At 46.5% G+C, this 12,973-nt stretch overlaps 1 protein-coding gene across 1 annotated transcript in view; it reads right to left on the reverse strand.

The window, feature by feature from the left end:
- Positions 1-12,044: 12,044 nt before the first annotated feature.
- Positions 12,045-12,973, reverse strand: part of SLC6A12 (solute carrier family 6 (neurotransmitter transporter), member 12) — a 37,974-nt gene continuing 37,045 nt past the window's right edge. Inside the window, exon 15 of the mRNA XM_009995193.1 lies at positions 12,045-12,188. Within this exon, the coding sequence (XP_009993495.1) occupies positions 12,045-12,188 (144 nt within the window). The remainder of the gene's footprint in view (positions 12,189-12,973) is intronic.

Genomic DNA, 12,973 nt, shown 5'->3' on the forward strand with positions numbered 1-12,973 from the left:
TCCTCCATGCAGCCAGGGAGCCCATGTTCCCCATACTGCTCTGTGAGCTTGAATACCTCCTATTTAGTAGTTAATAAAGTTAGAAGAGAGGTAAACTACATCTGCCTCAGAAATCTTTCCTTTAGACCGTCATAAAAAACTAGCCAGTGAAAACGTTGTGCTGCTCTCACTCCCTGGAAAACACATTCTGCATTGCCAGACCTGCAAGGAGAGGAAGCCTGTAGTGCAGAACAGGAAAAACATTATCACCTGTCAATCCATGGAGCTCTGCTGGAATTGCTGCCAGCTGAGTCCCACAGGAGCGACATCATGTCCCTGCCCAGTGAGCCAAAGCTTGTGGTGTTTAGGAAGGCTTCTTCACAGCTCTGGGTGAAAGCAGGACTGGCAGAGGTGTGCTTCCCCATCTCCTAGGGAGTGCAAGGGCACAGCCCTGGATGTGCTGGGCCATGGAGGAGGCTCAGCTCTCCCTCATCTCCCAGGTTTGCTTTGCAGTCACCACAGGGCCCAAGCTGGGAAAAGACTTTCTGAATGTAATATCATGTTACTGGGTCAGATTGCTTTGGACAAAACAAAACAAATTAGAGCAGGTGCCTGCAGATCGTAGTTTCAGCAAAGCCCCTGGCCTCTTTTTGTCAAAAAGAATGAAACTTCAGCTATCAAGAGATCATAACTCACCCTTTCCTGAGCATGCTGCGCCTGACATTAGCCTGTCCATCACTGTTCCCTCTCGGTCTTCAATCTCTTCTCAAGGCCTATTGCTGATATGACACCTCCTAAAATAAAAAGACAGAGAGAAAAGGTAGCAGTTCACTTGCAGGGGGTGCAGCTCTCAGGCCCGGAGGGACAAGCCTACAGTCTGCATTTTCACAGATCCCCACACAGTCCTAGCTGAGGAACACCTGAGAACCGCAGCAAGTCAACTGGAAACACCAGTTGCCATAGGCAAAGACATACACTCCTTGCACTGGAAGCACAGCAAACCATCTCCCCACCTCATGCACTGCTGGTCTGGAAAGAAAACAGGCCAGAAAGCAGTTATTTCCATTGAAATCATAAAAACTGAATTTGAAAGCAACAAGTGTTTTCTGTATAACTTTTGTTTATATATATTGTAACAAGCAATAGAACAAGAGGAAATGGCTTCAAGTTTTGCCAGGGGAGGTTCAGACTGGATATTAGGAAAAAAATCTTCACTGAAAGGGTTGCCAGGCACTGGAACAGACTGCCCAGGGAAGTGTTGGAGTCACCACCCCAGTAGCTATTTAAAAGACGTGTGCATATGGTGCTTAGGGATGTGGTTTTATGGTGGACTTGGCAGTGCAGGGTTAAGGGGTGGACTCACTGATCTTAAAGTTCTTTTCCAACCAAAACAATTCTATGATTCTATAATTGTTGTGCAAGTTAGAGGCAGAAGCAGGCAGTGAGTATCAAAGGCACTAGGGAGCAAGAGTGTCTCTCAGCATCAGTCTGAGCAACCCTTTCCTTTCTCAGAAGAAAGAAAAGTGGGCCTACAAAAAAAAGACAGCATGTGGGTATTTCATACTTGGCTAGAACTAGACACAGACTGATAAACCCAAATTAATCTGGGAACATGCCTTAGGAGAGAAGTGGAATTTACTTGGAGGGGTGCAATTTGGAGCTGTTCCCTTGGTTGTTGTCCATAAACACTAATGAGACTAAAATTTGATTCACCATAGTGTTCCCAGAAACTGGGAGCTTGGCAGATACTCAGACAGATACTCTCTGGCTTGAGTATTTGCATTTGAAGCGTTTGGGCTGCCACCTCCAAAGCTTTTGTCTGCTTGGGAAGTATCCAGCAGAAGAACCCAACCCCACCATATAATCTGGGAGAGTAAACACAAGTGCAAAGAGTGTTTTCAGCTGCTGGATGAGATGACAGCAGTAAAAGCAGCCAAATAATCAGGCTAACTATCTCATGGTTTAAAATTCATTTGCAAAAATCATTAGCACAATCATTGTAAAATAAGCAGAAGTATAATCACTCAAGGATAATTTGCAAAGAGGAATAGGTCTGCACTCACTGAAAAGGGCTGCCACTGTCTATCAGGCTGCCTAGCTCTGACTGAGCCCAACAAGTCCACCACCTCTGAAGGGAAGCAAAGCGGGCCAGCACACCAGATCCAGCAGGCATAATTTAACTGAATCTAAGGCATGGTCTTCTCCTCCACAACCACAGCAAGCCTGCCAACCTGTACTGGGGGCCAAGCTGGCTTGCCTTCTTTCTCCCTGAAAAGGTTCAGAGCTCAAGTTTGGTCTGACTTCTGCCATCTGAGCCATCCTCCCCCAAATGGTGGTCAGTAGGGCACAGACACGGAAAATGTGTACGATGAGGGTAAGTAAGGCAGCACAATTGCTGTGCTCAGTCCTCCCAGCTTCTGCCAGCAGGGGTTATACAGGACTCCCAAACTATGTGGCCTGTTGAAAACTCCCCTGGTGGGGTCTAGGGTTGCTTTGTCAGCAGTGGCTGGACTGTTCATAGCCAATAACATAATCACCTCCCAGCCTTGCTGGCCTCTTTTCCCCAGGAATGTTCCAGAACATGGGCTCCTCCCAGTCTTGGACACCTTGTGCAGCTGCTCCTAGTCAAGGTGGGATGAGCCAGTCCTAAGGTATAGATGAGGTCTTGTCCCACACATCTATAATTCTCCACAGCCTGTCAGCCAAGCTCCCAGGGCACACAGCTTCTTGGAAATATCCTTCCTCTGGAAACCTGCCCAGTACTTTCCACAGCTGGCACTTTAATTTACAGTTGCCTTCACCTATTGGTCTTAAACCTATATTTATGCCACTTGCCCCAGCAGCTGCTAGGAGCCCTTGGGAGCAATTTCATCTGCAGATCACTTGTTTCAAAGACATTTTTAAATCACTTCCACCGCCAGCAGCGCAAACAAAGAAGAACATGGTGGGGAAACAAAAAAAATGTAGAAGAAATACAGGAAGAACAAAACTGAAAGTAAGTACAAGAAAAGAAAAGGAATTTCCACCCTGGTGGAGATTAGATGTGACCTGCAAATGAAAAAATAGATTGATTTGGAGCACTTTTGCTCATTTTTCACCTCAAATACTCTGGAGACAGGAAGAACAAGTGAGATAATGTCACTGAAAATACTGGCAGTAAGACTTCATCAGCTATAAAACAGCCAAGTTGTGTTTAGTGGTTTTTCTATTGTTTGTCCTGTGCACTTCACCTTAGCTCATGTGGATGAGGAACACCTGGGGGAAAAGCTTCTCTGGTTAAGATTTATCAGGACCGAGCTTTCGGTCAGCAAGTGAAAGCTGAAGGATCAAGAATCCTCCAGTACCGAATGAAGATGATCAATCAGACAAGTCCTGAGATGTGTTATGGAATGAGGGGCAAAACTGGATATAGGAGAAAGAAAAGCCCACTAAAATAAAATCCGTGCATTCAAAGAGGTCATGGCACTTTCCTTATGCTTTCTTTCAGTAAAGAGCCTTAACTTCCAGTTTGCTTGGGCAGAGTACTGGTGTGTGACCAGTTTTTCCATTTGATTGAAATAAATAGGAGACTATATATATGGAAGTTTCTGAGAGGAGAGAAGCACAGTGTTTCACATGGGGTAGCATGCCTATGGCTTTTGTTAACAGCTAAAGCACAGTGAAATCTCAGGTCTCTGCACCATCACAACATCTCCTTCCCCAGCTGCAACAAAGCTGGCAGTGGTGCTTTGGGATGGCCCATGCCTGTGGGTAGCCCAGCCCATTTACCTGATTGTGCTGGTAGCTACAGCACCTCACTGTGACACAGCTTCAGTTTCCTGCTGGGCAAAGCCAGACCTGAGTTGTCCTTCAAAAGTGCAGAGTTTAATTACCAGCACCTGCCCCCTGGAGCTGCCAGAAAGCTCTCAAGCTGACTGCTGGTTAGTCTCCAAGGACTGGCAAGGGTGCAGCACCTGCTTGTGGGCTTTTGGTTTTCTCCAGAGCTGATCTGAAGGCTGAATGCCCAAGAGTGTAAGCATTCCTGGGGCACAGGTGATACAGGGACAGATGTTTCCAGGGGGCTCCAAAAGGTCCAGGAAACTATGTACCACTGGTGTCTGTGGTGGGATCTGGAGCAGGCTCTGAGCATGGCAGTCTCCCCTTCTCCCTATCTTCCCTGTGTCAGGGGTATCTGAGTGAAACTGGGTGTCCAGTGTCTCTGTGATGTTGACCTCATGGCCAGCACACATCAAGGGGTGTGAGACCCCAGGAACCAGAAGCAAGAGCTAACAGGGACACCAGCCACAGGATTTTTGCAGGGAGAAGGACTTCTGTCAGGACTTCTGTACCAGCAGTGTTACAGTACCTACCCACTGCAGGGAGCTCTCTTTGGTCTTGTTGGCACACAAGCAACCAGTGTTGCCCATCTAAATCAAAGCCAGTTAGGCTAAATTACAGAAGAGCAGCCCACTCTGTGAGCATGATCATTCCAGTTTAAAGACCATTTGGATGACAGGTGGACATTGTCACATTGATAAAAGTGTGCCTGTGGCTGCAGGTTGTTTTGACAAATGAAGTTAAAAAAACCTGAGCATCTTTCTATCATTGAAACTGCTCTCTTTCACAAGGGACTGGGATGATTTAGCTCTATTGCTTCTAATTCACCCAAGGAAGTGTGAAAAGTAACACTGTGCAAAACTTAGCTCAAACTGCATCCTTATGGACTTTACATAAATCAAAACTATAGTGAATGGAATAAAAATAGAAGTGTCCTCACATACTTTGGAAGATTTAACTGAAAACACATACTGTGATAAACTAACTTTAAAATAAATATGCCCTTAGGTCCAGTTACATCATTGGAACGCTCTGCCAGGAGAGCATACAATTTTTTCTCTCTGTATTAAGAGGTTTATGCTGATAAAGGCTTGGAGGTGGATGCTTTAAATCAGCATAAGTACAATCATATTGATAGAGCTTATGCCACTTCCCAGTACAACTGTATAACAATGCTCACCTACAGGGAGAAGAAGGCTTATTGCATGTCAGTGTTTGACCTCAAAAGCAGAGGGGTGTGCAGAAAAATGTGAGAGGTTTGGAGGAAAAAGAGGACAGGTTTGGGTATAAGATGCAAGCCAGGGCAAGTTACCAACAGAGGCAGTGTGACACTGCCCACCACAGGTGCTCATCATTGTAAGTACATGGGCCTTGTGGCCAAGGGGAGGAGGAAGAGCAAAGACCCGGCTCCTCTGTCAAGTGCCCCGCAGGTGCAATCTCATTTATCACTACACAGAAAGGGACGGTGCCTGTAGCATGAGGAAAACTGTCTCCAGCCTGCAGCCTTGCTGCTGCTTGCCCATGTGATGCATACAACCAAAACCAGCCCTTGTTTGCAGCAATTGTGTTTCACCCCCTCAGGGCATTTACTCCTATTGATAGAATCGGACGGTGGGAAATTGCTTTGCAGTCATTTGATGTGCTGCACGTCAGCTCGTCCCGGGGAATCTGGCCAGAACAATCAGAAGGTGTTGCTGATACTTCTGCACAGGGTCAGAAAAACACCCTTCCCTTCCTTCCAGAGAGGAAAGAAATTTTGGAAAGTTTTACCAAGATTACAAATTACCCCTACTTATAGTCAAGGAGTGGAGGCTCCCAGACTCAAAATGTATTTACTCACCAGTCTCTGTCACACCATGGACATTGGTGATGTGACTGACACACAGAAATACCAAAGTGTAATTCTCCCATGGCTGCCCTGACACACGTGTGCCAGTGTGGAGATGCACAACATCTCAGATCAGTATCTCTAACTTTCTGAAAAGTTTCACATTTCTGCTCTTCACACAAGGCCCCACGGGAGCCAACAGGAGAGGTTTTGCTGCCACCTCCCCTGACCACAGACTGCAACAGCTGCTTGGAGACACATCCTCCTATAGCAAATTATGTTATGTCACATTTAGGCACCAAATAACTTCTAAAATGTGGATCTTCTAACTGCTGGCTAGGACAGGTAACCCATTAAAAAAAAACAAAAAACATTAAAAAAAAGTCCTGGCATTCATCAGAAGGAAAATCTTGGCCCATCTTATCACTGTATGTTCTCAAATCAGTATGTTCTCAAAGGGTACCAATACCCTCCACCCACAAGCTCTGAAATAACAGTGTCTGACTTGCCCCACTTGCCCACATGGAGACACACATTCCCACAGCTGGGCTCCCAGACAAGGAGGTATAGGGAACAGGACAACTGGTGGCTGCCCCAGGCTCCAGTGTTACTCAGCCAGTAGCTTACACTTTAGCTAAGCAGCAGGTGTAAATCTGAGCCCTACAAAAACAGCCAGGAATGGCAGAGCCCAGTATTGGTGATAAGACAGACACCTGTGGGAAAGGACAGCATGGGAAAGAGGACTCAGCTGCTGTCTCCCTGTTACATGACTGATGTACACATCACATCAATGCTGATAAGGACCACAGCCCCCTGGCCTGTCTGGGGAATTCATACTTCATCCAAAACTGCAACACAAAAATAAGAGTGCCTGGACATGTTTTTCCCAAAATTATGAGATGAATCTCCAACACTGGACCAGCCCCCATGGCCAGGCTGCCTCCCACCATCCTGAAGCTCCTAACCCAGGGTTTTTAATTCACATCCCAGTGCCTTGCCACTGGTGGGGTTTCTCTTCAGAAGCTCCTGGACTCACCTGTGCTCTGCTTGCAGGATCCCAGCCAGCACAAAGCCCCTTGTTCCCAGAGACCTTGATCAAGAAACCCTGGCCTCCAGTTCTCAGGTCATCTCCACTTCAAACCTAGTGCATGTGGAGGGAGATTCATGTTGCACAAAGGGATGATGGCCCTTCTCCAGGATATGGGAAAGTAACAGATTGCTTTTTTGTTTGGGGGTGGGTTTATTCTTCCATAAGAAAAAGAAGCTCATTGCATCTCCTGTTGAAATATGAGGTTGAGAAAGGCACCAGACTGCCTGTAATCACTCTCCTTCTCCAGAGACCACTATCTAAACCACAGCAGAACAAAAGCCTCACGCTCAATAAAGCATGTTTTGGAAAAGTCTAGTGGGCCATCAGCAAATAACAAACAACCATGAGCACACCTCCTGTCCAGAGCAGTCATCCTAACAGGCTGAAGCTCCCTGTCCTGGCTGTAGCTCAAGCTGGGCAGGGAAACTATTCTATAGCCTATAAAAAAGGAGAAAAAAAAAAAAAAAAGAGACTGTTTCACAGCATGGTCTTGGCATGTCACCAAGAACAAGACAGGACAGAGTTGCCCACACAGCCACTGAAAGCTTTTCTCCCTGGGAATCCCTTTCTTTTCCAAGTACAGGATTGACAAAGCAGAACAGACAACTCCAAAAATGCATTCTCTTTTGCAGAGACAGTCATGGGTCAAGGATTCAAAGCAGAGCCAACAAAAATGCAAACAAAAATGCCCCATTTCCTCCAGCTCAGTCCCTACTGCACTTTGTCCTCTCCTGACCCTTGGCAAGGTGCAATACATGCACAAGATCAAGGGAAAATCAAGAGCTTTGCTCAGGACAGAGCTGTGGCTCCAGTCCTTGGTAGCTAACCCCTGTACTTGGGCTAAGATGAGGGCTGGAGGGACCTACAGCTCCAGCTCATTGGGAACTACAGCAGATCACTGTCCTTTCCCTGAGGGCTGGCACGGTCACCTTGGGCAGGAGAAGGTTTGAGAGCCAAGCTCCAACCATGATTAAATGCCACTGCAATTCTGTAGCAGGATGATCTGCCTCAGTGGGGGGAAAGACTTGACATTCGCCCTAGTCTGTGTGCTTGCTAATGGAGTGAACTACCACATATACTGGATGGTCATATTGTTCCTTGGTGATAGAAAACAGTCTGGGCCAGCCAGACCCAGAGAGAGAGCAAAATAGAAAACTGATAAAGAAAGGGACAGTGTTCTTACAAGATAGGAATATTTTGCTGAGCTAGAAGGATCACAGAGATCCGGGTTTGGCTTAGCAACTAATGACTGACAGCCAATCACTGTAGTCTATAAAAGCCCAGTCCCAGTCCTGATCAGGCAGAATTCTTGCACACTTTCTCCATGGGGTGTGTTTGACTATCCCCCCTTCAAACAGGGACTCCCCTGAAACAGTTACTCCTCAGAGGTTTAGTGAAAGGGTTGTTGGGCAGAGTAATTAACATCAATCTCTATTCAATAATAAGCTAGCTTTAAAATACTGCTTTAGTTATTGTTCTATGTCTAGTAAGTGCCAATTAATAAGTAGTTGCTATGGCACTTATGTTGTGTAGTAGCTATTCTGATTTATGTCCTTTAGTCCCATCACATTATTATTATTTATAATATAATTTTGCTTTGTTTGTACATACAGTCTAGTCTGCCACCCTTAAACCCATACAGGACAAATTCTTCTTCCCTCAAAAAATGATCTTGAGGGTTGAAGTCATAAAAACTGAAGATATCCTGACAATATGGAGAAATATATATTACTTCATAAGCAAGAAGAATTGCTATGAGTATCCTCCAGAGCCCGGTTGCACCTTCCAGGGCCAGGATGGAAAGAGCTCCCCAGCAGGCTGCAGCCCCAAGGCCATGCCAGGGACACCTTAGTGTCTCCCTGCCTGACCAAGTGTGAGGGGTAGCAGTCCAGCCAGAGCAGGAGTCACCTTCTTTCAGATGAGGATCTAAAGGAAGAGGCTCAAGAACGTGTTTCTCTTTGGGAAAAGGAAACTTGCCAGAAGGGCAGAGGAAAGGGCTTGTTTAGTGCTCGCATGGATGGACACAACCTCTCTGGTTGGGAGGGTGGATCAGTGATGAGGGGAGCGTGGTAAGCAAATAACTCTCAAAAACTTGTTTGGCTTGTTTACCATTTGTTTTCTTTCTCTTTCTTCAAATTTTGTCCAGTACCATTTTCCAGCTGTCACTGCCTTCTCTTTCTTTTCTTTTCTTTTTTTTTTTCATTTGTTGAAGGAAAAAGGGAAGGCTGAGTAGGGAGGGAATGGGGAAAATGGGAAGGAAAAAAACAGAAAATGAAGGAAAGAGAGGGGGAAACATGAGACTTTTTGGCCTGATTACTTTTTTAACAAATTGGTTTCCTGGCTTTTCTTTCTAGAGAGAAGGGTGAAAATGGCCTTTTTAATGAAAAAAAGTGCCAGCTTCCAGAAGCTGATGGAGACCTGTCGAATCTGTCATGTGCACACAGCAATGCCTGAAGCATTTGTGTAAGTTTATCAAAGCATTACTTGTTCTCTAACTACACCTGCATGCTGGTGTCTCACAGCAGAAGACAGCCAGCAGTGGCATTTTCCACTGTTCCCCCAGCTGGATGTACCTGGGTCCCTGAGCTTAAACTTCCTGTCAATTCCACCCAAAGCACCTGGATTAAATTCCTGATCCTAGGACTTCTGTGATGGGGATCCTAGGACTCTTTCAATGGGGACAGCAATCTCTCCTCTGACTTTATTCAAATATGCTGCTTCCTAGCAGAGATGAGTCACTACTATCAGATTATAAATAAGCAACAGAGGAACCAGTTTATGCAGTATTTATTTTCAATGACACAGCCCTACATTTTTGCTTAACACTGAAAAGTGATTTCTTTCTGTCTAGGAATTTTGCAGTGTTACCCAGATACCTCAGAAAAAGGAGTGAACACATCTCCGTGACTTCTCTGGCAGTACAACACCACTTTACATCCTAAAGGTGTGGCAGCAGGAGCAAAGGTGTTACATGTCCTACCAATGATAGTTCAAAAAACCCTTGCTAATGCCTAAGACTGAGTCTGGGTGACAAGTCCCAGGCCTTTGAATTTCCCTTGTGTTGCTTGATCAGGAGAAAGGAGGTTTCCTCCTCAAAACCAATACCACCATTTGGACCACGAGTACTGCCAAGGCAGCTGCCACCCATGCCTGAAATCAAACCTCTCTTGCACAGCCCTGCCACATCTCCAAACAGGAGCAGGCAGCCACAAAAACACCCAGCACCCATCCAGGGTCAGTGATGCCTCCAGCTGATCATCAGGCTGTGCCACCCTGCAACTGTGGCTCCTTAGTGGCAGCCACTGGCTTTGCTCTGGCTGGGGGTAGAGAGAAACCCGCCTCAGGGGGCTGTTCCCCCACCAAATTGTGAGCAACATCCCTGGGAGGGAGAGGAAAAAATACTTACTGTGAGGCCTGACTGCAAGCCTCAAGATGCTAAGCTCTTCATATGACTATTGCTGCAGTGTGACACTCAGCTCTTTAAAAAATAAAATGAAATAATGTGGTGCTTCAGTCCTTTGCAGGGAACAAGAAAGAGGTTTGTCAATATCTCTACCTTTTACAGTAGTAAATTGTCTTCAATTAAACGATAATGTCCCAGAGAAGTACAATTTTTGATTCCTGACTTTCAGTGTTCATTTTACCAACAGGTTTTAGTTCCTAGTTTTTCAAATAAAGGAAATTAAATGGGGAAAAGATTGCCCTATGCTAATTCTCCAGTTAAACTCACAGGAAACTGCAAAAGATAAGGTTCCCGTAGTGATTGGAATAGATACTGAATCGCACAGATGAGGCCTGATTTTCCCACTTACTTTCAGTGCTGGTGGTTAATCTCCACCTAGCATGGGGAAAAGCAGTTACTTGTAATGATGAACAAAGGAAAAGAGCCTGTGGCATCTCTGATTATTTTTAATAGCCATTCTCCAGCATGGCTTGATGCACCACTGTTGCAACAGAGCCGTGCGTCGGCACATAAGCCCTCAACCAGGGCAAAGCTCCTGCAGGGAACCTGCCACTGTCTTCCCCTGTGGTTTGAATGGTGGAGTTCTGATAGGCATTCAAGCAAGTTTTGGCAGGTAGTTTTACAGCCCCAACCTCCCCAGGACAGAGCTGTGTGGCACTGCACCAAACATCACATCCAAGTGCAATCCCAGCCATTGCCTCACATTTATGACTACCCTGGCAATGAGAGACCTTTAATTTGACACAAACTGCTTCCACTGAACCCATCTAATCTATCAATTATCACTTTATCTTGCCTGAGCTTATGATTATGTCACCCAATTATGTCTTCCTTATTCCCTGAGCAGTCATCTGCAGCAAAGCTGAGGGAGTGCAATCCTTCTCCCACCCTTGCCCCAAAGCTACTCTGCAGCACAGAATCAGGCCTATCAACTCCTTCATTAATTCCTCTACAAAATGCCCCAGCAGTGCACTTAAATTTGTGGGCGTGCAGTCCCCAGGGACTCCTTTCTCCCTGCTGTACTGCAGTTCTTTTTTTTTTCACCAACTGCTCTGGGACTTTTCCTGTACTCCATGAATTTCCTGAAAGGATTGTCACATATTCAGCTGTTTTGCTCTCAGATGCATTTTCGCAAGGCCGTGTAGTTTTGACCAAGAGCGAGTCCCCTAGATAGTTATTCTTCACCCCCTTTTCATCCTGACATTGTCTTGAGATCCACCATCAACTATGATTGCATTGAGCACCTTGTCACACTCTTCTCTTTCAGTGACAACTATGAACACTGCAGCCTCCTTTTATCATCACCTGTGATATGTTCCTGGCTCCCTCTCCCTAGTAGAGGGGTGACCTAGCAGTGCACTTTCCTTTATCAGCCTTCAGCTTCTTAGGTACTTCTGAACCAACTTATTTATTCCCTGCACTAACTCCCCATCATTTTGTGTGTTTGCATCCCTAGCTTTGCTCCTGCATACCTTTATTCTCTGCTCTCTCTCACCACTGTGGTTTCCTTTCCTCCTCTCAATACAACTACCTTTTTTTTTTTAATCTTTTTTTTCTTTCTTTTTTTTTCTTTTTTTGTTAACACATCATTTTTCTCTTCCCCACCAGAGTCAGTACTGGAGGAGACTTCTGACAAAAAGCGTGTTGCTCTCTCCTCAGCTGCTGACAGGGAGAGTTGTCCCCAAGGAGCCAAAAGCATTGCTGTCCCTGATGCTGCAACCAGCTGGCTGGAAGGAGAAGGTGTCCCAGGTGCTTCTGTCTCGGATGTGCAGGAGAGAAGTGAACAGCCCAGGAGAGGAAAGAAACCATTTTGGCAAGTAGAGAGCAAATCAGTCCAGAGTATGGAGGAGACATCCCCTGTGCCTCCCTCAGAAGTGAGTTTCTCTCTCTGTGATGCTGAGCACCTCCTGGACCGGAGGGGACCATCCCTTGCGCTCCAGCTGGGACAGACCCACACGGTGCTTCCTGGGCTGCGGCAGATCCTCCGCCGGGGACACCAGCTGCGCCAGCCGCTGCGGAGAGGAGTCCTCCGTTAATTAAGCAGATAAACAAACTGACACCCAATAGTGATCCACAGCCATTGCTGGGGGCAAAGGCATCTAGAGTGCTAGTGCTCCCAGCTCCCCAAATGGCTGTGAAAGGCAGAGGACGCAGAGCAGGCTTTAGCTGCTCGCGATGACCATTGTCCCACCTCTGTGCTCAAACCCAGGCCGTGGACTGACAATTTGACATACAGGTCCCCTCACAGACACGTTTCTGGCAGAAAGATTGTTAGTGATTAGGCCCACAGACATTTTCTGTGGCCTTGGAAAAAAACACCTTAAAGCCCTTTTTATTCCCCCCTGTGCCAATTACCAGTGCTTCCCACTGGCTTTGGTGAGAGCAGGGGGGCCCCACCACGGTCTGACCACCAGACAGTGCTGAGCATCTCTTGCTATGGGCTGAAACAGTGTGGCAGGTAATACCTACCCCAGTGGCACTTCCCTGGTAAAGTGCCTCTGCAGACTTCCTGCCCCCAGGCTATCTCAGCTCCCAATTTCTAGCCAGCCAGACTGCAGCAGGGCAGGCAGGGGCTGTGTGGCAGCTGCCTACCCACAGCTCCCCCTGTCCTCTGCGGGGCAGGGGTGCTGCAGGCTGCTACACACACATGTGTACACCAGTGTTGTGTCAGCGTTGGGGAGTTTATTCTTCAAAAATGCACTTTTTGGGCAAAAGGTCCTGCAGAGACAGCTGCTGTGAGTTTCTGGTCTTTCTTGTTGCACTTTTGAAGCCCCTCTGGCATCACACAGCTTCCAGA

Source organism: Chaetura pelagica, unplaced genomic scaffold (assembly GCF_000747805.2).
Source record: "Chaetura pelagica isolate M959 unplaced genomic scaffold, ChaPel_1.0 scaffold343, whole genome shotgun sequence".
In the NCBI taxonomy this organism is placed as follows: Eukaryota; Metazoa; Chordata; class Aves; order Apodiformes; family Apodidae; genus Chaetura; species Chaetura pelagica.